The sequence below is a fragment of the Gavia stellata genome, chromosome 5, assembly GCF_030936135.1.
Source record: "Gavia stellata isolate bGavSte3 chromosome 5, bGavSte3.hap2, whole genome shotgun sequence".
Taxonomy (NCBI): Eukaryota; Metazoa; Chordata; class Aves; order Gaviiformes; family Gaviidae; genus Gavia; species Gavia stellata.
Window position 1 is genome coordinate 51,376,719 of NC_082598.1, and position 24,631 is coordinate 51,401,349.

General features: G+C 38.1%; 1 protein-coding gene across 2 annotated transcripts in view; it reads left to right on the forward strand.

The window, feature by feature from the left end:
• Nucleotides 1-24,631, forward strand: part of CCSER1 (coiled-coil serine rich protein 1) — a 641,220-nt gene that overhangs the window by 40,256 nt on the left and 576,333 nt on the right. For both annotated transcript variants that reach the window (XM_059818129.1, XM_059818130.1), the window contains exon 3: nucleotides 15,851-15,944. In XM_059818129.1, the coding sequence (XP_059674112.1) occupies nucleotides 15,851-15,944 (94 nt within the window). The remainder of the gene's footprint in view (nucleotides 1-15,850; nucleotides 15,945-24,631) is intronic.

The window sequence follows — 24,631 nt, forward strand, 5'->3', positions numbered from 1 at the left end:
TCGAAAGACACTTGGCATTCTGCATAGGCATAGAATGCTGCAAGTGAAAGAAGCTATTATGGTTGAGGCAGCTACAGCTCTCCATTTTCCACCTGGCTCCTTTTCTGGCTGGGAAAGCAGAATATGTTGTGTGAGTGCTCCTGGGTCATGAAAGTTTACATCATAGACTATTAAGATAAATTATCTTAAAGAAATTTATTTTAACACTTCTAGTGGCAACTTGTGGAAGTTCAGAACTGAATACTTGTTCCACGTGTCCTCATAAGATTGCAATAAATTAGAGGAGAAATGCAGTAGAGAGATGGGGTTGGTGATCTCCTCAGCTGTCCCTGCTGAATCTCCTGCTGAATATGAGTCAAAAAAAGCACTTGGAGTCATCTGTTCTGAGACTTACTATTTGAACAAGGTAGACAGACATGGAGTAGTAGTGGAGACGGTACCTTCAGGTTGAAGAGATTATCTGATGAAATGAAGCAGTGAGTCAAAGCTCACAGTTTCTCAGTTGGCAGATGTTCCTTTAGGTTATGCTGCCTTTCAGGTGTAATGTTTGAGTCCTTCTAGTTTATAGCTTCGTCAAACTCAAAAAATTAAAGCAAAATACAATTAGGTGTCAAGTTTTCCTCTTGTTTCATATCCAAACAACATAAACATACACGTTTAATATTAGTTACAGTAAGTCAGAAGGCTTTTGCAAGCTATGTAATAAAGCAAATCATATACCAGCTCTGATTCCCCTGCACATGCCTTTTTGAAAGCAGAGTGTCGAGGAGTAAAAGCAGATTATCACCTGCTTTTTTTTTTTTTTGAAAAGGCATGAAATCTACTTTTCCTTGGACACTTAGCCCAACCCATACAGTAAGTAGAGCATATGAAGGATGCTACTTTTATCAATGCAAGTATATCTTCCACGGGGAAATATTCAAAGGTATAAGTCTGAATCCTGGATTTCTATGGCCCACAAACCATGGGTCTATTAATATAACCTTATAAAATAGTAAGAGTAGATAATTTTGGAGACTTATTTTATACATGGCAAATACATGTGTATTGGTAGCTTTTCTCTGCTTTATATCTGATAAATCACACAAGCTTCAGTGTCATATTTTACTTTTGTAGATAGTGCATGGAAAATCCTATAGATGAACAGTTACTGCTCTGTTCAAGGGTGGTACCTGAAGAACACCTTGTGACGTGTTTTTGCACACAAATGTTTTTATTTTTTTTAACATCTGATGTTTACATTCTCATAGATTAAACTGGACTTTTCCCCAGGGATCAGAATGCCAAACTTTCATTAATATACTGTATTGTCAAATTCTGCAGTGCTAGCCTCCTGTGTATTCTGAGGGAAAGGAAAACAACAAACCCGTGACATCTTTGCAGTTCATACTTTTGTCGGTAGTCTAAATCTTCATCTTGAAGGAAGTACACACTGTCAAATTATTTGGACCGTAGAAGGGCACTTGCCTCGGGGCTGAAGTGGAGGACTGGAGCTGAGAGCAGTGTGACCTCATGACACCTGTGATGAAGTGCTGCCCAGGTAGTGACCAGTAGAAGTAAAATGAAGAGTTACAATTTTTGTTTCCTTTCTCATTCCCTAAAAGAACCGATGAAAACTGAAATTAGTTCATGGTGCTTATAGTTGTGAGCAGGTATGGTTTGGTTTGTTGTTTTTTTTTTTTTTGTGTTCTGGCCCAGAACTTTCAAATGTCTGCTTCTTGCACTCCTAAATCTCTGCCAGTTGGGCGACAGGGCTGTTGTGTCTATGTGGCACAGCTATTTTAGGAGGTTAAAGTCATAACTGACTGGTTGTCTTTCAGATAGGACCATTCCTTAGACCTTTTATTACTTGGTTATTGGCCTTTAATGGACTCAGTTAAGTGGTGAGTCAGAGCAGGAAGGAAGATCCTGAAATTGTGTGTTTGTGGTGACGGGCGCTGCTGTAGCAGATGAGCTGGTGTGTTTGTATGTGTTTGTATTGAAGGGACATGCCTGTTCCTCAGTCAGTTTCGATTATCACATGTTTGTAAATAATACAACCATAGTATTTATACCTAACCTTTTAACTCAGTAGATCTCTGACTACAATAATTTGTATATAGTTCTCTAACAGCTTAGGACGCTCACCTGTCTGAAATGAATACAGATTTAAAGAAGAAAAACCTCTCCCTTCTGTTAGTAACAGCAGGCTACCTTTGATTATGCAGGTACACGCTCATTGTTTCAGGAACTGTAAGGACGGACACAGGGCTTTAGCGGCTGGTATGGCAGCACAGGCAAACCTGTTCAAGAACCTCTGGCAAATTAAGAACTCCATCTCTCCTTTTTTTTTAGTCAGTTCCTCTGGGTGGACATTTGCTCAAATTCCGATACAATAGAATTAAGCAATTGCCAGGTATGGCTGAATAAGAGAGGAGCAGAAATGAAAGACTGCGTTCTGGTCCCAGCGCTGCAGCCATCTTATTCTGTGCAGTAATTTCACCTGTCTCTGATTTCTCTCCTAAAAACAATAGGGTGTTGAGTTGGTCTGTATTAATTAGTGTATGGAAAGTAATCATAGAATAATCACTGTTTGATTGTGTAGCAAGCAAATGAGTTTTATGAGCACTGGAACTAGGGAAACCTGACTTGCAGGGGGATTTATGTTTTGGGACAGATGGTTCAATGTCAGTACCAAAGAAGGATGTAGGGTTCAGCTGAAACTTCCTGCGGTCAAGGCAAAAAGGGTATTCCATACCTACCATTGTAAAGTGTTTGTACAGTGCTTCTGCTCATAACAAATGCAGTGTTTGAATATCACTATTCCATTGTAATAGGTGCTGTTGCTTAGCTTCTGCATTTTGCCTTTAAGACTGCCGCTTTCCTGTCCAGTTCAGTTCATGTTGGTAAGGAGGTTCAAAATTTCCTGGGAAAAGAACAGAAAAAGTTTATGCTTAGAGAATGGGATGACATCAACCTTATTCTTCAGGAAAGTAGGCTAATAAGTTGTCATTTGTAAAAGTACATGCACATTTCCACTGCAGAGCTGGGAATAATAGTACTGCATAGTACTGAACACTAGAACAGCCTTTACATGTGCTGGCTTTATCATAATGACTATATTTGCTTTATGACTCCAATAAATAGAAAGCCAAAACTATTTTTCGGCTTAATCCAGTCTATACATACAGAATCATGGCAGTAGAAGGTATGGGCTTTGGGGTTTGATCAGATTTCTTTTGCTCAGCACATCCAATAGTATCTGATCTTTATGTAGATTCTACTGCATATTTCTAAAACCTCTTTCCTCTTACATTACTCTAAAAGCCACAGCAGCTATAGAAGGTGCTTACATGCAGAAAAGCATCTTAAAAATAGGAATGTTGACCAAGAAAGAACACGTCACTCTATTTTGGATGTGGGAAGATGTCTGCTAATCCTTATAGAAAGTGTTACTAGAACCTGCTGACTAAAGTGAGGTTTGAATCTGGGTGAAAAACAAGACAACAAGAGAAAACCAAATGGTTTTAATGTCACTAATGTTGGTATAGGACAAGTACTATAGAAGTACTATACTCAAAAGTATAGTAGAAGTGCTTCCTCATTCTAGTAAACGTTTGAAAATAATGGCAATCTGCCATCACTAAGACAGTAAATATTTACTGTGTAATACTTCAGTTTATTCTGTAAAGTCCTGACTACATAGACGTTGAGGACGGGTCTCATTTTAGAGTCCAGGTGGTTCTTAGCATAAATCCGAGCATTAAGTTTATGTGGTGGTATATGCTGAATAACATTTCGTGGTAGGTATTCTCTGGATGAGTTTGTTGTGTACTGAAGCTTAGTCCATGAGGATCCAGTTTATTCACATTATGGGATAAAAACCTATCCTTAGCACTGAGCAAGTCTGGATTTTTGTGGTGTTGCCTGTTTACAGTGGAAAGAAAACAGCAACCTTTTGTTAACTGAACCTAGAAATGCTGCTATCCTATTCAAAACAGAAGACTTATACCTCTTTCTGAAAGAAAATCGTAACTGCATGAAAGAAACCTACCCTGAGATGTATGTATTGCTGATTCTTTTTAAACCTAGACTTTTGACCAAGAGGCTATCTTATTTTAGGCCTCTTAACAGTACACCCTGAGCACCTAGCCGTTAACAAATAATGAGCATTGATTCGCTGAAAGGAAAAAAACCCAAAACTGGAGCGCATTAGACTATTAAATTAAAACTTTATTCCAATTATTACTGGGGGCACTGCTTTCTGCCCTACTAAATTAGGCAGCTGGGAATTAATGGCAAGTGAAAATCATTATAATAACAGTCTTTTTTTGTAAGGATTTGAGAGTGGTTCTGACAGTGTCACCGTTACCTCAAAGAGTTTCAGTTGCTCTCTATACTGAAGATTCATAAATGTTGATTAGTGAAAAAGGTCTTTGGAGTACTTTCTAGTGGAGCTTAGTCTTTCCTGACTGTCTCGGGTCTAATGTCTAACTTGTCGGCGTAGTAAGCTGCACATCCCGGCTTGTTCAAATATCAGACTTGTCATGTGCTCAGGATGAACTAGATATATGATACTTAATGGCAAACCAGAGAGCCTTTAACAACTAAGTTGCTGATTAAGTGAGCGCATGTTTTCATTCATTGTCCTTTTAAACCAAAAATATGCGATTTCATTGCTATTCTTTATTATATGCACATTATTTGTGTTAAATTTATAGGAAGAATGGGAACTGTCAAAGAAATACTGCTGGTGCCATTTACACTGCAAAGCCACACAGTGAACAGAAATAAATGGAAACAGAATTGTGGGTAAAAGATCCATAAGCAGAGTGAAGACCACGTTTTGTGCTTCGCTTTGTGGCAAATCCAGTACATAGCTTTTCAGAATACTGTTTTCTTCTGAAGAACCAGACACTGATCCAATCTGTACAATATGCGTATAACATTATTTGGGCTCCATATGTGTGTATATATAATATGTTATATGTAACGTTATTATTTGAGCTTTCGCTGGTTAGAATGCATCAGCAATTACATTTTCCTGATCTGATAAACCTGACATCAGTCTGACTTGTAAACAGATATATTGGCTCAAATTACTGAAGGATTGGATGTCCTGCCAGCATGTAACAGTTTGTGATGCAATTAACATTACTAAGGGTTATGTTGTACTGAAAATGGACTGTGAGTTCGTTGCCTTACAAAGGGAATCATCTTCAGCTTCTTCTTTGGGCTCTTAAGCAGTAATAAAACTAATGCTATTGTTGGGGTAGGCTGAACAGACAGGGGTGCCCAAAAGCTTAAGGACTAGCCTACATATCTGCCCTGGCCTTAATTCAAGGAGTGTTACACCTCTCCAAGAGTGTCGTGCTCTCAAGTATTTCCACTTTGCTCCTATAAGGAGACCATCCTCTTAATAGCATAGAGACTTCATCGACAGATTTTTTTTTTTTTTTGAGAGGCAAATACTCTGACACAACCAGATTCTGTTGATTATCCCCAGTCGTGCTTGGCAAGGTGACTGGCAGCTGAACGTACAAGTTTGGTCATTTCTGAATTTGGACGTAAAAGCCAGATGACCTCTGATACCAGTATACTGTTCTCTTCTTAAGCTGGGCATGCCTAGCAAAACAATTTTTTCTCTTCAGTTTAAGCACCTATGTAGATCATGCGAAAGAATTGGACACTTTTCCACAGGTATTCACGTTGTTCCATTCTGATGTCTAGGGGGCTAAATATTTGTTAGAAGAAAATGCACAAGTGGATACTGAAAGAGATAACCGTTTTAAGCGTCAAAGAGTTTTGAAAGTACAGAGGAGAAGTAACAAAGCCTGTAAAATTCATGCATTACAGAATTTCTGGCAAGGGGTTATTGTTTCTCTGTGAGATTTAGATACCTCTCCAGGATGGAATATTATATTTTGTATTGCTGATGTTAGTCAAAGCTTGTTACATGTTGCCTTACTTCCTCAAGTTCCCAATTCACTGCCCATTGAACTGCAATAACCAAAAAAATCTGTCTTCTGGACCAGTAATTGCCATTACAGTTTTTCTTTAAAAAAAAAAAAACAAAAAAACAAACAAAAACCAAAGAGAGTGGGGAAAAGTATGCACTCGTGGAAAAATGACATTTGAGCATAAGCCTTTCTCGAAGAATGATTTAAAGACCTGTTTACCAGAGCAGCCGTAGGCCAAAGTTACCATGGAAACAGAAAGAATTCAAATAATATTAGCAATAGCATATCTATTATGATATTGCATTAACGATGCTATAGTAAAGGGTCACTTGTGGTTTCATTTACAGGGCTCACTTTTTAGTGATTTATCACCAATATTACAGGCTACAAATTAGAGTTAGAAACAGAAGGTTCAGCCTTAAATTGGCTTATAATAATATTGGGAGGGAAAAAGTATTAAATTTTCCTGTTACTAGACAAAAATATTTTATTTATTTAATCATATGTCTAGGAGACTTTTGAGTTTTTTCATATGTAGCAAGTTTGTAGTCTTTTCTTAGATATAAAATAATGGTCAAGCCATAAAATAGATTATCTTCATTTGGCATCCAAAAGTGCTGACCCCAACAGTATAGATGATACAACTAGAACTGTGACATTTTGGGTTTTGGGGAGAGATTATTTGCAAGAATAATCGATCAGTTCTTGAGCTTGGTACCATACATGTACGTTTTCCTGCATTGCTTTTCAGAAACACTGAAAACACATGCTAAACAATGTTAGTCCTGTTTGGGGAAATGGGACTGAATTCCTCTGTCTCTCCCAGATGAATGTGGCTGGTGCTGAATGGTGGCAGAAGGAGAATTGTTCTGATGTGGTTTGTCAGAAGAATAATACTTTTTAAAGAAATTGCCATGGTTTGCTCCTTAGGAGTGATGGTGGTTTATCAAGATTATAAATGCTAAAGTTCTTCCTCTTGTATCCCCTGAATTTAAATGTTTCTTTTTTTGGCAGCCAGGTTCTCACTAGTTGTATATTTATATCCTTTTCTTTTTTCCTCTCTGTGTACTACCAGCCAAGAAAAGGCAAAAATAAAATCAAAGATTGATTAGGTGTCAAAGCAATTTTTGACTCTTTAAATATTGGCTGAAGCATTAACTTGGGTGCTCTGAGGACACAGCCAGAAGTTTCTAGTTGCCAAAGTTTCAATTGCCAAAAGGTTTATGTTGTATGTATGTATGCTGTTGTATGTATGTATGCTGTAAGTTATGCATTAAATTTGCGTGGTTTTGGAAAAATTTACCTGACCAATCCATGCATTGAATAACCTGTTGTACTCGCATCTCAAAAGCATATACAAATAAACTTCACAGAATGGTCTAAATTACATCCTATATAAATATAGGATAGAGATACTCAAGGAGCTGCTTCCGTGTTTGGCAGAAAAATCTGGCACACGAGGTGTAGAAAACTTTCCCAAAGCTATATGATGCTAATGACTGTACTAGAATGCTTGCATAGTGCTTCGCCTATTACAAAAGCTGTTAAAACATTAACTAACCCACAAAGCAAATTATGTGTTGCAGATGTGTCCCTCTGCTGGGGGGAAAGCATATGTGTGTATGAGTGAGGAGAAAAAAAAGTCTATTAAAGGAGGCTTTATTTGGTCACTTTAAGCTTTATTGCATTTCTTTGTCTGTATTTTCGTACTTCCTTAACAGAAGAAATTGTTTTTTCTAGGATTCTGTTAATGAAATTGTAGATTGATGTATGAAAAACGTATACACCTTTTTCATTTTAAGCACAGAAAATCCAGTTGTCTTGATTCTGTTTACAACCAAAGTAAATTTGAGCGCTCTAGAATTATTTGAAAGAATGGCAAACAGTCAGCAAAGTGTGTCTCTGACTGAAAAGATACTGTTTTTCCTTTTATTCACAGACTCAAATCTCAAGCTTTGTGGTGCACAGAAGCTTGTGCACATTTTAAATGTGTCTTTTACTTTGATATTCTATGGCTAGAAAGTTAATTCAAGGTTAGGTGATTGCTGTCTTTATCAGCTTTGTCAAGAGCTGATCCTTAGCTAGAGTTGACTGGAACCTGGATTTATTAGAACACTTCAATAGATGCATAGAGTATGCTAAACTTTAACTGCTGAGGGCACCTGTTGCCTCCCAGCTCTCTAAGAGCTGTTTGTCTGTGCAGCTGGCCTGTGTGTTGCAAGTGGGTGCGTGCACATGCACGTACGTGTATGCAAGTGTAGGAGTTAAAGACGGCTGCGATGGGGCTGTTGAGGAGACTGGCAAACAAGGCCAGCTGAGCTGGGGTGCAGGTACCGATGATGATGGTGGTCCTCACCGCTGCCCTCACTGAGGCCGTGGGGGCCAAGCTCCTGCGCTTTAAGGTGTTGGAAACTGGAGCCAAAGTGTGCTGCTGCTTCTTTCCCCATCTTCACTCGCTCATCCTTGGTGTTTTTGTGCTTCCCAGCCTCCTCCCCAAAAGGAAGGGGAGGGCACCTTGTCTGCCTCTCCTATAGGTCATCTTGTTTCCAGGACCAGGACTAGTTCTGGTTCCATTACACACCTTTCCTGCCTGTTATACCACCTTTGTTGTCATCTTGCTGGGTTTTTTTGCTTGCGTGTTTTCCTGTACATTGTTTGTGCAAATATGCCACCATTCTCTGTTTGAGTCTTTGGAGTTGCATGTTATTTATATACCTGTGCTTAGCAGTGTTATAAAATACTTGTATGTTGTTACCAGTTATAGTATTAGTGGCGTTGCCGTGTTACAAAAACACTGGCTGTTGCCCCCCCATTTTAGTGTGCGTATATCTAAGTTTAAGGCAAGCAAATACCAAGTGTGGCTTTGGTTACTCCCGCAAAGGTGAACCCATTGGCATCCACGGGTGCTCTCTTAGTGGCAGGTTATGCTATTGCACTATGATCAATGCTGCCAACCCGCAGCTTTCAGCTGCATGTTATCTTCACCAGTGCTGTAATGTTTGAATGACTCAACAGCAGCAAATGTCTCCATTGGCAGCTGCTAGGTAGGAAGAGAACCCTTGTACATCAACATGGTATTTCCTTGAATGCTTTTGCCTGTGGACTTCTGAAGGTAGGTGCCCCTTTCCCCTGTCGTCCGATCCTGACTGATGCCATGGTCGGACAGGAGCACGGTCAGCTCCTGTTCCTGCTGCCAGCGGTGCTTGGGCTTTGCTGTGTTACACTTCTGTGGCTTCAGCAAGCTGACCATACTACGGCAGAACGAACCCGGTGTGGGGGAGTGTTAACTGAGACCTGTTAGGAGAGTCCATTAGATACAATCACTCAGGCAAAAGGAGCATCGTTGCAGACATCAATTTAATGCACAGAGAGCGTCAAAAGGGCAGAAACAAAAATAAGATGGAAAATACCGTGCTTCCCTTACACAGCCGAAAGCGTGCATGCCAAAAATATTTTGAAGAATATTATGATGGATCTGAGCTCTATAGTTAGTTCCTATCACTGCTAATTTTCTGTCTTTGATTCGTAAGGGCACATTGATTTATAATATAAATGGATTTCCACATGTTAGCTACAGAAAATGTTCTTGCCAAACATTGCAAGATTTATTTTTTCCTTTCTAAAATCTGTAGTTTATTTGAATAGGGAGCAATATGCTTTTTGGGTGGTTCTATTCAGGAAAAAAGAATGTTTTTAAGCTGCTCTTGGTGTATGAAAGGCATCCATAAACTTTACATTTGATATAGAGATTTTTAGGCTGCTGGCAGGGATTCTGTGTTTTTAAAGGTTTTTCTGTTTGCTGGGTTTCATGTACTTTCATTTTTCCTTTGAAGTGTGTGCGAGAGTGCAGAAGGGGAAATACTTCATTATGTCCATGAATTACTCAGGTGCGGTTCTAGGAGTTAACTTTACTTTATATAGCTCAAGGTCTTTCTTTTTACTTGAGTATATCTCAGTTTTCATTCTTATGCTGATTGTATGCCATGTTCCTTTGCTGAATACAATTTTGATGAAGTACTATCTTTTGGCAATCTCTAGAAATCATTTCAGACTTGAAATAAGTATTTAATTCTGATCTTTTCCAGCATTAGATATACAGTGACCCTGAGTAGATACAGATGAATTGTCATACGTATGACTTCACAAAAGAATCAAATTATTCTCCCTAGAGTGTGTTTTCTATGTGCTCTTGCAAAAGCATTGATCTCAAATAGCCCACCACATATATTTCTACAGTGACGGTAAAAAAGAATCTATAATATTAAATACTAACACACTGTTATACATGCAATACTAGGCTGTTTTTCTCCAAGAGGAATTTTACAATGGGGACACATAAACACTAAATTCTTTATATTTTGAAAAAAAGCCAAACCCCAATAAGATATGAAAATCTGTGTTCAGAAAATAGTGAAGAACAATAAGATAGAGGAAGACAATCAGAAAGATGTCTAGAGGGGAAAATGGGGAGAAAGGAAAACAAAACAGAACCCAAAGCATTTTTTTTTAAGTTGAGTTTTAAAAATTTTGTTCTTGTAGTTCTAAAAATATCTTTGAAAAATCCAGTGACCACCACATAATCACTTATGCAAATGAGACACAGGCTATTATGTCAAGAGAAAAAAGCTTTAAAAAATTATTCCCCTGGATTTTGGGGCTTTCCTGCTATAGTCTAAAGTGGCAGTGAAGTAGGATTACAGATTCTTGAGGAGAAATGCACCTACAGCATAGGTGATGATGCAGAATGGCATTTCAAAGAGGGGTGCCTGTGACCAGAGCTCATCTGCTCGGTTTGAACTGCAGCAGTGGTGAGTTATTTTGCATAGGCATGCATCAGAGGAAGCACGGTGACAAAATGCTTTCCAGGAAAAGCAGTGTGTTTGCTGAGCACAGGTGCAAAGCTTGATCAAAAGATACATTAAAGATTAAAATGTAGTCCATATGTTTTAGTTCATGATGGTGAGTCTATATCGATATATGTATATCCTCAGTTAACTTTCTGTGACTTGTATGAATACTGTCTTCAGCCATTATGTGTCTGACAGAAATGTTCATGAACTGAGTAATTGCAAACATGTCAGTGCTTCAGTTTTCTAGCTTCATTAAGTTGCTTACTGGACCTCAAGTTCTCAAAGGTCTTGAACAATCTCCAAGCAATAGTCAAGATTTTGTTGCAGTATCACTACACTGTAATGAAATGGAAATCTCAGTCACCTGTGTAAAAGAACCCTGAAAAACACTGGAAAATGCCAGGTCCCAGTGGCAACCTGTGTTTGGATACACAGAAGCGCTGGTCAGAAAAAAAGTCTGCATCCCCTTGCTCAGGAAAACAAAGCTTGTCAGGGCTGAATCTCCCTCAAGATACCAGTATAGAAAATGAAAAAGAAACAGAGGCCATTGAACATCATATTGACTAGAGACTGCATGTTAATTAGAATAAAATTACAAAATAATGTATACAACTCTCCAAAGATGCTGGTAATGACAGAGAACCTGTGTCTGCTGCCTTTAGGACCTTGCTGTTACTTTATTATTTCAATGGTATGGAATCAAGCTTTGTTTATATATATTGTGCAAGTGATATGATTTTGCTAGCTCTGTTTTGGAATTGAATTGATTTGCTTAACAAAATAATATGCTTTAGTGTATTTGTATATTCATATGTATGTTTTATTGCCATTTTTGAATACCAAAGTAGTCAATTTTTAGAGGAGTATACTATAATTCCATAAGCAGTAATTTCACTAGGTATTTATATGTAAAAGTTGGTTATTTGGAATAGTAATTAAAAAAACACATAGCAAAGGGGGTTTCATAAAGAAATGTTACTTGCTTTTTATTGTTTGATTAAGCCTAATAGTAGATTTGAGACCTGTTATGTTGGGCACTTTATATGTATTTACTACTAAAGCTGTTTTTATTTATTCCAGCTGTCAAACTCATTTTAAGTGTTGTAGACTCTGAGCTGGAACAGATCTAAAAATAATGAAATATTTGACTATTCTGGAAAAGGACAAAAATTCATGTATTATGCATTAGACTTCCTTTGAGTGATTATAGGAAGGGAAGCTGGGAAGAGAGAAAGACGGGGATAAGGAGGAAACTAGGGTAGGAAGGAAGCCCCCTTCAGCAACCCTGAGTAAACTTACTATCCAGATAAACACTGTCTGGCTGGGAGGAACTGTATGTCTAATACATCTCTATCCCTGTAATGTTTCAGGTGTTCCTGAACTATATCCATGCAAATTGCTGTGTATCTTTCGATAATAAAACGATTCTTAAGTCATATTTCTTAAGAATGTTAAGAACGTCTCGGCCCAGTCACAACTAAATTGAGTACCATTGAGTTAAATGAGCTTTAAGTAAGATACCTAGCTTTGGATGAAAAACAGCAGTTTATACGTGTTGCTGAAAGAATTTTAAATATGAAAAATGTTACTGCATAGTTACTGATGCCTTGAAATATTCTTGGATTAACATCCTGTTCTGCTACAGCCATTATCAGTTATCAAAGCAGCCTGAACCGTTGTACAAATTACTGCTTTTTATTCTCAATTAGTAACATTTAAAATATCACTGTTAAACCCTTGTTTAAACAGAAACTTGTTTAAATAACAGTAGCAGTTCACCAAAGCAAAGGTGGGAAGAGTGATAGGTCAACTAGGGCTGCAGCCTGTCTTGACCAGGAAAAACTGAGAGATATGGGCAAATGATTGCCTAAGTCAATCTGTTAACGTGTTCCTCTCACAGGTTATGATCATCTTCCAGACCAACTGGAAGAAAAAAGCATCATCATGTTAATTTTGGGTCCATTGTAAAGGCAAAATGGTGGTAGAAGTCAAGCAGACACCAGAAGTAGGAAATACGTCTTAAGGTTTCTACGGGGCTATTACAGAGTCAATAATGAGGTTTTTGCTACAGAGCCTTCTTCCTTAACTAAATGATTTGCCTCCTTGAATAAATGAAAGGGTATGCCACCATAAATTGACAACAAATGTTTCCTTGGGACCTTGATGGAAGCATTAATTTCTTTTATTTTATGTAGCACAGCTTTGAAACTACTCACTTGGAATGCTCTTTAAGGCTTGATCACTCTCTCTCCTTTTCTTTTTTTAAAACTTAATTGCGTTATTCTTCAAAGAATGCAGCAGCAGTGGTGAGGGGGAGAACAGGGAAACGGTCAAGAGATACTGAACTTAAAAAGAAATTACAATTGTTACTAATTGTCATAGCAACAAAGGAGTAATGGATCCTGGCGAGGAGGCAGAGGGGAGCGGAAGAAGTCGGCGTGCACTCGCAGCAGTACCGCTGAGCCATTCTGTGGCACTAGGCAGGTCATTCTAGGAGCCCTTTTCTATTATTGTATTTTCTAATTATATGTTTTCAGAAAAATACTACTCAGTTAGGACAGCCCTGGGTACCTAACTAACGCTCTCTGTTTGGGTGTGCTTTTATGCATTCGTGAGTTCATTTCTCTTTTGTATCTGTGGAAGGACTCCACCCGCAGAGGTGGGCGATGAGAGCAGGGAAGCGGCTGGATTGACATCATTGACACCCCTGGCAGGTAGAGCAGCGCTCTCTGCCAAGCCCTCATTCTTGCCATGATGGACAGTACCTGCTTTAATTTGCTTGTTCCCAGTTCTATGATTTGTCCCTTTATACGGGACAAGTGACCTCTTGGGGAAAGAGGGAGACTTTCCCTGGTGGAGGTACTTCCAAGAAGAATAAACCTGAGGGAGCTTTTCTTTGTCACTTTGGCTTGCCTACTGTTGTTGGTGCAGTCGAAGAGGCTGTAGGAAAGGGAAGGCAAGGGGGTCATGGGTGCATTGGGAAGGCAGCTGGGAGCCCTCAGCTCAGGTGGACAAGCAGAGATGTTGCTGTGAGGAGCAGAGTGCCCAACAGCCTCGCAGGACAGAGAGGGTAGAAGGAACACAGTTTGCCTCTGCTCTGAAGGTTATTGGAAGTGAAGACCTTCCTGCAAGGCAATGATTTGCAGGGGGAGAGTTGTGTGCAAACTTCTTCCTTTTGCTACATCTTACGTGGTGGAGTTTCTTCAATTTAGAAAACTGTGGTTCTGTGTGTGTGTGTGTGTTTTTTCCAAATTAAATAGAATTTGTTTTTTGACAAAGGCTGTGAATCACTACATTTTTTCAGGCAATCTCCCAAGATTTCAGATCATGTACAACTTGCTGCACAAGATGAAGGAGATACTCAGTTAGCATGAAATCATGCTCTTTACTACTGGTATGGCTCATCAAAGGATGCTTAGCATTAATATCAATATGGGTTCAGTTGGTCAACTGTAATACAGATGATAATTTTAAGGTAAAGGACAAACCTGTGTACTTCAACCTTTTTACCTTTTGCCTCTACTGGCATGAAAAACCTTTAGCTGTTGCTTAAATATTGCACGGATTGTTCTTCTGGACTTTGTCACCAAAATGCTTTTCTTACATTAATAAAACAATATATAAACAAGGTATGTTGTACATTCTGAGTAGTTTAATATACCATTTGATCAAGATCGAGTGCATAATAGTATCTAAATTTAAAAAGGGAGCAAAAAACCCCAAACTCTTCCTTTGTTTAGACATCATTTCCTTATGTTCGTCTGCTCTTAACTTGCCATAATCATTGATTCTCCCTCTGTAATAAAGCTGTTAATAACAGTTGGACTGAAGATACTTCAGTCATGTCAGGCAGCGCTTTTGGAATTTGTGAAAAAGAACAGAGAACAAATCTTGGAAGTGTCATGCTGCCTCATGGCCTCATTTTCCAAAGTTGCCTATGGTGCGCGTAGGAACCGGGAACAAGAAAGAAGTGAACTGTCCTGGTGTGGGTTGCCTTCTCCCTGCTGCTGTTTCTCCCTGGATGCCAGAGAGGAGAGGCTTTCTTCAGCCATGGCTCCCTGCATGCCGCTCTGTCCCCCGTCGGCGGTGCGTCTTTTCCGAGACTGATTGTAATTCCTGTGTCTGGCTGCAGGCACTGGCTGTCCAGGCAGGGCTTTGCAAAGGCTGAGCTGAACGCCATTTCATGACCCCAAATGAAGCCTTAATAGTGATATTGCTGTACTGAGAGTTTACAGAGTAAAGATGTCTACGTGAGACATAAATAGTCATTTTATCTTCCAAGAAGCTAATCCTGTAGGGAAAAACATAGTATGAAAAGCTACTATTTTGCTGTCTTTTGACTGTAGCCCCCCCCACCCCTTTTTGACTTTCCAGAGAATGCATTGTAAAAACCTGTTGTATCTGTCTGGGGTTAAAACTTGGCAAACAAAATGAATCACAAAAAGGGAATGGGGATCTAAGCAGCTACACTTCACAGCTGGGCTTTCTTCTCTGTCCATGTAAGCCTTTACTACCCACCTTAATACTTAAAAAATTCATGAGTTGATCATTCGTGCCTGAATTTCCTGTTTATCCTAAATTTGTGTCTCTTTATCCCTTGGATAAATAGAACAGTAAATCTCTCTTCAGAGTATATTGGTAAGGGCAGGCAGTGCTTAGAATTTCAAAATTTAGTGAAAAACAAGTACTGATACTTTTATGTTGTGCTAAAAATATCATTTTTATGCTTCATAAAAAGTTATGATTAAACTTGGAAAGACACAAAACCATCATTGAACAGTACAAAAAGAAATAGTGACATAGATGACTTGTACTTCTGGGGTTTTTTTTGTTAAATATTTGAGATCCTGTAAAAATAGAAAATGGTGACAAATATATTTCTACTTGGACAGTTGTTTTATACAATTTCTCACTGGTCCAATGTTAGTAGAAAAATTTTCTGTAGCTCCTGCTTGAACGTATTTCCCAGATCTGATTGCTCATTATTTTGTGCAGAACAGTTTGGTTAATGCATTTGTCTAAATGCTGCTTCCTTATTTTTTTTTTTTTAATATATATTAGGATATTTTGAATAACTTGGGTTCCTGTGAGTTGGATGAAGATGACTTAATGCTTGACTTGGAGTTCCTAGAAGAACAACATCACCATCGTTCTGGTAAGTCAGGTAAATTCTGACTATCTTCAGTGAGGTATTATTATTCTAGAAATATAAAGTAAATGTATCCAATACAATTACTTGGAAATAAAAAAGTCATTTTCTTGGAAGGGGAAGAGCAGTATACATTTTGTAGAATTACTTCTAAATGCGTTTGCTATTTAACAGAAAAATACTGTTTACACTGCATCTGGACTTCTATGGTCAGTTATGAAATGGAAGTGATTTTTACAGCTACAGAAGCATTCCAGCACCAAGGGCAGACCCATCTGGTTTTCTAGATACTTAAAATGACTGCTGCCTACCCCAGGTAGTTACCAAAAAGACCATTGCTGATATAATTGCGGTCCCATTTTGTGTGTGCCAGAATAATATGTTTCAAATGAAGGAGGTTTGACTTGAGACATGAGTGTGACTTGATCCTTTCTCTCATGGTTGGTTAAGGCACTGTTGCACTGCCTTGATTAACAGCAATAACCAAGGTCAACTCACGGTGTGTTTAGAACGATTTTGTAATAGGATTACGCAAGGTCTTTGTAAGTTATGGCACCTGCAGTAGGGAATCCTGCATTTCTTTTGCCTGTGACATGGGACAGCGTAGGGCCTAGCCTGTGAACAGGAAAAGTCCTGCTAGCTCCACAGGGTTCGGAGAGACTTAAAACATACGTGAGATTTGTACTTCATCACCGGTAGAGCTCTGAGTTTGTACTCTGCTGAGATACTCTGTTACAGCAGTGCCGTGCTTTTAAGCAGGAGTAATTCTCACCCTGTCTTTTACCTGCTGTCTTTTGGCCCCTCTTTCTCCATCCACCCGCGTAGGTACCTATAGTGCACATTCATGCAGACTCGTGTGGAAGTGCGGTTTGAGACAAGTCCTTGCCAGTGTGTGCCATTGTCAGTTCTGGTCCCTCCTTTGATGCAGATTTAGCAATGGTTACAGATAAACTGCTTGAATTATGCCCCTGTTTCAAATGTTCTGTGTATGATAATTCTGTGGATATATCTGTATTATCTGAATGATCTCTATGGTAATTCTATTTAGCTGTTGTATTGTGTTTTTTAAATCTGTTTGTGTGTTTACTTACAGAATAAAATAACTGTTCCATTTTATTTGGTAGAAAGCAAAGTTGCCACAGAGTATGGACGGTTGTAGCAGCAAAATGTGCGTGATCATAGTTTCCGAAATTACTGGGAGCTAGGATGGAACAAATTAGCTGCACCGAAAAGGCCCTTGCTAACCAGTACTGAATAATGTTACAGAAAGTCAACTCATGGGTGAAGAAATGTGGGTCAAAAAGCTTCCAAAACAAACAAACACATTATAAGAAATCTTAGTGTTTAGACTTGTTCATTTCCTGGACCTGTTGGAAACAAATTAACTGGCAGAACCATTTTCCATAAATAATCTTCCCTAACATGTTGCACTTGGCCTCACCTGTGTTTTCCTCCTTGTTTATATTTATAAAGCACTGAATTAACAGTGATGGAAAAGTTCTGTCCAGTATATTATTATGAAGATTTGTAGCAGCTTCTGGAACAGCTAGGATCATAATGCCTAAATGGCATTATACTTGATAGAAAAGTAATTAAGATGGAGATGTGATATGACACGTAATCTTTCTACTCTTGGCTCATTATCTGGAGCAAATGAGATGCTTTTAAAACAGAAGGATCTACATTGCCCTTTGAAGAATGGTGACCATTTCTATTCTGAGCAGTAACGTAGAGACACACGTTGCAGTAAAAACATCATCTTTAAACACAAAGGTGTTTATCTTATTAATATTTGCTCTTTGATTTAGCTAGCTGCAAAAAATTTAGGATTTGCCTAGTTGTCACTGTTGTTTTTGAGTCATTCAGTTGGAAGAAAGAGTTGGAAGGATAGAGCCACAGTGTAAGCTGACACAATTCCACCAAATAAAGCTGATGTCTTTATACTGAGTTAGGATCTGGCACAAAATAGTTAGATGGGGTTGTTTGTAAGTCATCGTCTTAATTCGTGTTAAGATACTGAGATAAGAGGCTTAATTTTTCAGAGTCTTTTAGCATTGACATACCACTGAAGTACATAAAACCCTGGAGTTAAATACTGACATCTAAATATTTTTGTCAAGTTGCTTTTCTGATTGCTACATTAAGCTGTGGCCCACTTCCAGGTTTTAAGACTTTTCAACCAAAATTCTTTTTAGTAATTCCAAATCAATCCATTCTCTGTTTTCACTTTTGGGCTTGTTTGTTTTCTCCAATAGGCCTCTCCGTTCACACCTAAACAGAATTCTTCTAAAGTTCTTCAATTAAAATACATTATCAAATATTATTGATGCAATTTTTTTTATAAGCACCGGAATACAGAAGTGATCAAGTGATCACATTCAAGTTATACGACTAGTTTAAACTTTTGTAAGCTCATCAGATTGGAAGTGATCGTATTTCTAGGCATGCAGCTAATTGGGAAGCAATGTATGTTTTTTGAAAGATCTTTAATCTTGCCCCCTTCATAAACAAGATGACAACACATTACACACTGATGATGAGCCAGTACTATTATGGTAGAATTTGTTATTCTATTTGACTTTTAACAAAACCAAGGGGCTATTTAATTCTTTCAGTATGTGACCAACCTGAAAACAAGAGTAGATGATTTTCCGTAGCATTTGCTAGTAGCCAGTTTGTTGGACTCTTCATAAAGGCTTTTTTAAGATGATGGGCTTAATAGTTTACCTATGGCTTGCTTCACCAAAAAAATCATTCAAGACAATCACAGACGTACAGATTTGTGAGCCTCCTCTTCCCTGTTGATACATGCTGTCCGTCCTATATAGGATTTAGTCCTGTGTTATGTCAGGTTTGCATATTTAAGCAGTTTTGTAGCAATATTTGTTTACATTCCTAACAAGTTCCTTATGTTTCTCTTAATACTTGAAAGGGGTTTGTATATCTGACATTCACACATGCATCGTGCTGAAGTCAGCTGGAAGTTAATGCATGTGCTTCTAGATCTGTTATCAAAATGAAGGTGTTTATGAGCATAAAAATATGATGTGAAATGCTGCTTTTTGCATGGAAACCTTAAAATTACTCTCTTCTGGAAGTCAAAGTTACTGACGCTACTGTGACAATTTGTAGTGCAATAAAAATCTTGTTGGTGTTCTACATACTGATGCTGATTATAGCATTTATTTGGTTAAGGCCATCAGTCCTAGAGCCACATTACAATTCACTTGTGCTTTTTGTAAGGAATTCTGTCCGGAATTACTATAGGGGAAAATGTTCCATGAGAAGCTCCGTTCAGTATTTTAACAAATATGTTGAAATATGAAGAGGTGTAATTGAAAATGAATTCAGTTCTTTCTTCGCTTGTTACGGAGGGATAACTAATGAGTCAGGCAAGATCCTATTCTTCAAGAGCCTATGAAAATCTCTAAAATGACAAATTACACGAATACGAGGGCTAACATCCCATCTTTGACTTTCACAAACTATTCCTTCATCAGGAGGCTGTATGCAGCAAGTTGTATCATTGAAACATAGCAATTCTGAAGTGTAGTGCCACAGTTAATAAATACAGTTGATGGGTTGGTTAATGGCAAATTGAGAAAGTCTCTTAGCTGCCATTAGGAGCTCCAGATTTTTAGAGACTCTTGTTAGTTAAGGCCCAATTTACAATAGCTTCTGCTTTTAGCTGCTGTGGTTGAAAAGAACAGTATTTGCTAGGGTGAGGATCTGTCTTTTTGACTTTCTACTGAAGTTGACAATATAATAATAAATTAACAAAATAATTGTTTTGATCTACCATAATTTCAGTGACCATTTATGAATAGAAAATAAGATACTATTGGAAGGATTTCTGGGAGAACTGGGCATTAAGGAGTGAGTTTTAAAAGAGGAGCTAGGAGCCAAATTAGCAGGCAAGGAGACATTGTTCCAGAAAGTGGAATGCTGTATTAACTGAAATACAGAGCTAGAAAGGAGAAAGAGACGATGATCTGTTACCTTTTTCATTGTTTGTGATTTTTTTATTTATTACTCCAGCTCATTTTTTTACTTGTGTTCTTGTTCTGTCCTCTCAGCTTTTCCCTAATGAACTGGTTGCCCTCCAGCAGCATCCTCATGAAATGGGGTTCCTGCAAAAAGGCACTATGAACCCTGATGAGTACTAGAAAATTAAAAAATACCCCTAACTTTTTCTCTAACCGTACAGTTGAAGATAAGGAGATACCTGCAAAACTCATGTAGATGCTTCTACTTTGAATGTAGATTCCTGTGCCCTGCTAGACTTAGCACGGCTTTAGAAGTCTGGAATTCCCTCATTTCTGACCTTCTCTCCATAAGTGAGTTTACTGCATTAATTTACTACTTTTGCTTCTGTTTTAAAGGCTGTATTGCTGAGATAAAGAATGTAAGACAGAGACATTTTATTATCCCACCTAACACAATTGCTTTGAAATTTAATAAAATAATATTTATATAGTACTTGGTGAGTGGAGAGCACTACTGCATACAAATGCAAAATATTAATCAACTTGATTCACTGAGATTTTTGCATACTGTTCTTAAGCTGGAATGTTTAAAACTAAGCATAATATGACATACATGATGAGACTTGAGAGTGCCTTTTTATTACTCTAAGTAAATTAGACTTTTAAAATATTCTACAGAGTTGATTTCCTGTTGTAAAATAATGAAGTTAGTGGTTTCTGTAGCGGGAAACCATTGCCAGTTTCTAGAAAGTGAAAGCATTAATTTAACCTCATTCATTTTCCTTTTCCCTGGTGAAACATGACTTATTTGATTCCAAGTATTGATTACTCAAATACATAAGGAAGACCTTTATATTCAGTAATATAAGCAGTGTGGAATTTAGTCAAGTAATGTACATTAATGTGGGTAAGTTGTGTGCTTGTGTTGTGCCATAGCCTATCAAAAAAACACATAGTTGGTTTTGTATGGTTAGTGTTGTCATTAAATCATGACTGCAGTAGCCTTTTCTAAAAGTTTACCAAGGCATAGCTATCCAAGGTCTTTTATAATTTCTTAATTATTTGCCATAGGTGTCATAAAACTGGTGCCCCTCCATCTTTTTACAAAGACATATGTATGTAGCTGGGATTTGTAGCGAGTGGTCCGGCTGAAGTCGGGGGGACTGCTCATGGTACTGAATATTAAGCACATGCATGTGTCATCTCCACATCAGGCTCCACACTACGCAGTGACTATTCAAGAGTGCGATATTGATTAGCTCTGTACCCACACAGGCCTGCTGCATCCATCATGTTGGTGCTTGAATGCTTGCTGAATAGTTTTGAATAATGTAGCTTGCTATAATTTTTAGAAGAGATTTGTCTTCGGCTGGAGCTTTAGCCAGTTTGGATTTAATGCCTCAGCCTCATCTGTAAAGCAGTGCTCCAACATACGTGTAAAGCGTATTTATTTCACCCAGCATATTTCAGAAATGAAATTATTTGTCTTATTTGCTGGAAAAAAATGAATTAAACGTGGAAATATGAAAGTGTACTTTAGTATCCATCTAAATATTGTTCAACTCTTAAAAAACCAAACACTTTAGGAGATCAGGCACATCTTATTCAAACCTAAATTAAGACCATCTCTGTTAGAAGGTTTTTAAGTGTGTGCTTAATTCTATGTATGTGGTAATACATGCTTTGGTACTTGCTCAAGGTTTATGAATGAAAAAGAGTATATGTGACTTGACAAAATGACTTTTGATATGGTGGCAATGGCTATTATGTGCCCTATATATGTGTGTTTTTTTTTTTTTTCCCATTAGTGGATGTTGAGAAAGAAGGGCCTGTTCTTGGTGTAGCTTTGTCTTAATATAACTGAAAGGCAGAAGCATGTGAAGTTCTGATGCAGTAGTGTCACTCTTAGGATGTAACACTTGCTCATATATACCTAATAAAAAATAGAAAAATAGTTATTAAATAAATGCTTTATACGTTTAAAATGTAATGCTGTGGTATGGTGTCTGCTTAGCACTGTCAGTAATGAGCAGGCAGAGGCACATCTTAGTGAAGTGGTTGGCAACTGTGGGCTCTAACCTTTGTCTTGTGTTTGTATTAGGTAGTTTTTATTTAGTGCACATTAGTGAGATCCAAAACGTAGTGTCTTGGGCTAGAGTACTCTATCACAACACAAATATTTGTTTTTTCATTTAAAAAAAAAATTACTATTAATTTGACAGATTACTGGGGTTTTGCAGACTTCTGAGGGCAAGGTAGAAATAGTGTTTTTTGAGACGGGCGCACGACTTAAGCGTACTTATTTAAATGTCAAATTACAGTCATCATATCAGATGATGATCTTTTAGTAACATAATTACATTAGGTATTAGCAGCCTCACCAACAAAAACGCAGTGCATTTGTTTTTTAGAAAGTAAAAGTCAGGAATTTTTATTGTATTTCTTTTAAATCCAGATAACCTGCAGATCAATTCCCATCAGTACCCAGCCAAACTAAAGTGTTGGTGTAATGACCCAGTGATATTAATTAGGTAGTTGCTGAGTTATTTTGAATGTGATGAACAAGCTGTGTGAAAGTTCTGTGGTGGGTTTGAAGCTCCTCCTGTGTCTATTAATCAAATGTACTAATTATTTTTATTAATTTTTTAATGGAGAGTAGGAGTGCTGAGCTGAAACCCCTTTGGTGTTTTCGTGGTTGTTTTTTTGACCAGGAGTGGGAGAAATACAAATGCTATTAAAGAAAAAGTAGAGAAGAATTCAGTGCTGGTAATGGGTCGTTAGCACAGGTAGTTAAAACTGTAAAACAGAAATGAATTTGCTTGCTTTTGAAATGTGAAACACCTTCTAAATGTAATAAGGGAATAGAAAAATCTGCTGTATTTATGAATTATACTAATTGTTTTGGCATCAAAACATAGAAAGACAGCTCATCAGCTACGGTGGATCAGCTGGGGTCCGTTGAAAGCAAAAGCGTTCGCTGGTAGCGTGCCTGAAGCAGGGGCATTGCAGGGTGCCTTTTGGCTCTGGGGTCAGTCCTCAGCCAGCCAAAGGGTGCCTCTGGTCAGAAGCCTGGAGTCGGCATCAGTTTCTATGGAGGACAGCATGGGCATCATGCGTGGGCAGCAGCGAGCTCTGGCACTAGCACTGCTCTTGTCTGGCTAGATGGTATCTCATTTCGTAAAACAGTCGCACTGGCACAGAAACTCAAAAGGGGCAAACACCACTTGCTAGATGTTTTTCCTGAGATTTCTAGCAAAGCAGACCTCCTGCTCCCAAGCAAGTTGTCTCTGACAGTCTGACAAAGTGCCCGTGTAATCCATTCGTGTTCGTCAGTGCAAGGAAAGCAGATTTTTCAGTGTTTTTAATCTGCCTTTAAATAGAGAATAGGAAAAAACTGTAGGGTCCTAACTGTGTATTTTTGCCAGACAACTGCTTAGAACCAGAGAAGAGATACTTAGGTAATTTGAATGTATTGCTTTGCTCGGGAATGTATCGTTGGCAGCGAATTATGTTTCTGTGTTTAAAAACAATGACATGTTTTGATTTTTAATTGGAACTGGGCACCCAGCTCCTTGAGCTCTTTTGAAAGCTTCAGCATTCCCAAATGCCTCCTTTAGAGACGTATACGTTGCAGATCAAGTTAAACTAGGGCAGCATCCCTTCAGTTTTCTGCTTGAAATACGTAATAACATTTCAGTTTATATTTACAGGTTTTGAACAAAATAAAGATTGTGACAGTAAAGTAACAAAGAGCTCTGTGTCTCTGCCAAAAAGGCGGTTCACAGATTATTTAGCTCGGTAGCATCTTGCAGTGTCACTACAGATTTTGGACAATAAGATAATAAGAAAGTAAGCAGTACTAATAATGAACATACCAAAACCTGATATGTGACTTCACTACATTAATTACACAACTATATAGATATCTTAATAACAGTTAAAAGGGGAAGTTCATGTTAGTTTCTAATTTCACAAGGGAAAAAGACTCACTGAATAAATGCCTGCTATTTCTCTGTGAAACTTCTTGTTGTGAAGGGGGAGCAGCATGAGCCAGAACTGTAGCCAGCCTGGTTTCATGCATACATCTGACTTCCAGCATGGCTTTGAAGTATGGAGTGGAGAGTCACATGCAACTAGTTTCTCCATAGCTAGAAAAGCTAGAAACAGAGGGATTTTTGTATTCTCAGAATGACCTATTCCACTAAGCTACACATTTTCTCCTGAAGCATTGTTTAATAAATCTGACGCAGTAATGGAGTAACTTAAGGTCTCCAGGGAAATGAAATAAAACTTGTCATCTTCTAAAGTCTTCTAGCTGTGGTCTACAGCTTCTGAAAGAGCACTGGGCACAGAGCAAAGGGATCTTTGCAGGCTTTTCAGCGAAAGAATAGGTAGCATTATCAAATGCAAAGGCCATATTTGCGTTAGTCAAAAATAACCCTTGCACACTTGTGGCTAGGTGTGTTATTACTAGTCTTGAAGCTTAAGTTACTGAAGGTAAGGAGAAGAAGAAATAATGACTAGAGCAGTATTAAATTGGAATGAAACTAAATAGAAATCGTAGGCTAGTACAAGGTTAGTCCTCCAGCGTCCTTGGAGCACCCTGGTCCATATTCTGGAAAAGAAGTACTGAATTGGGAGTCCTGTTTCTGTTCTGTTATTTATGTAAATGAATGGTGTAATCTTATTCCAATTTTAATTGAGGGA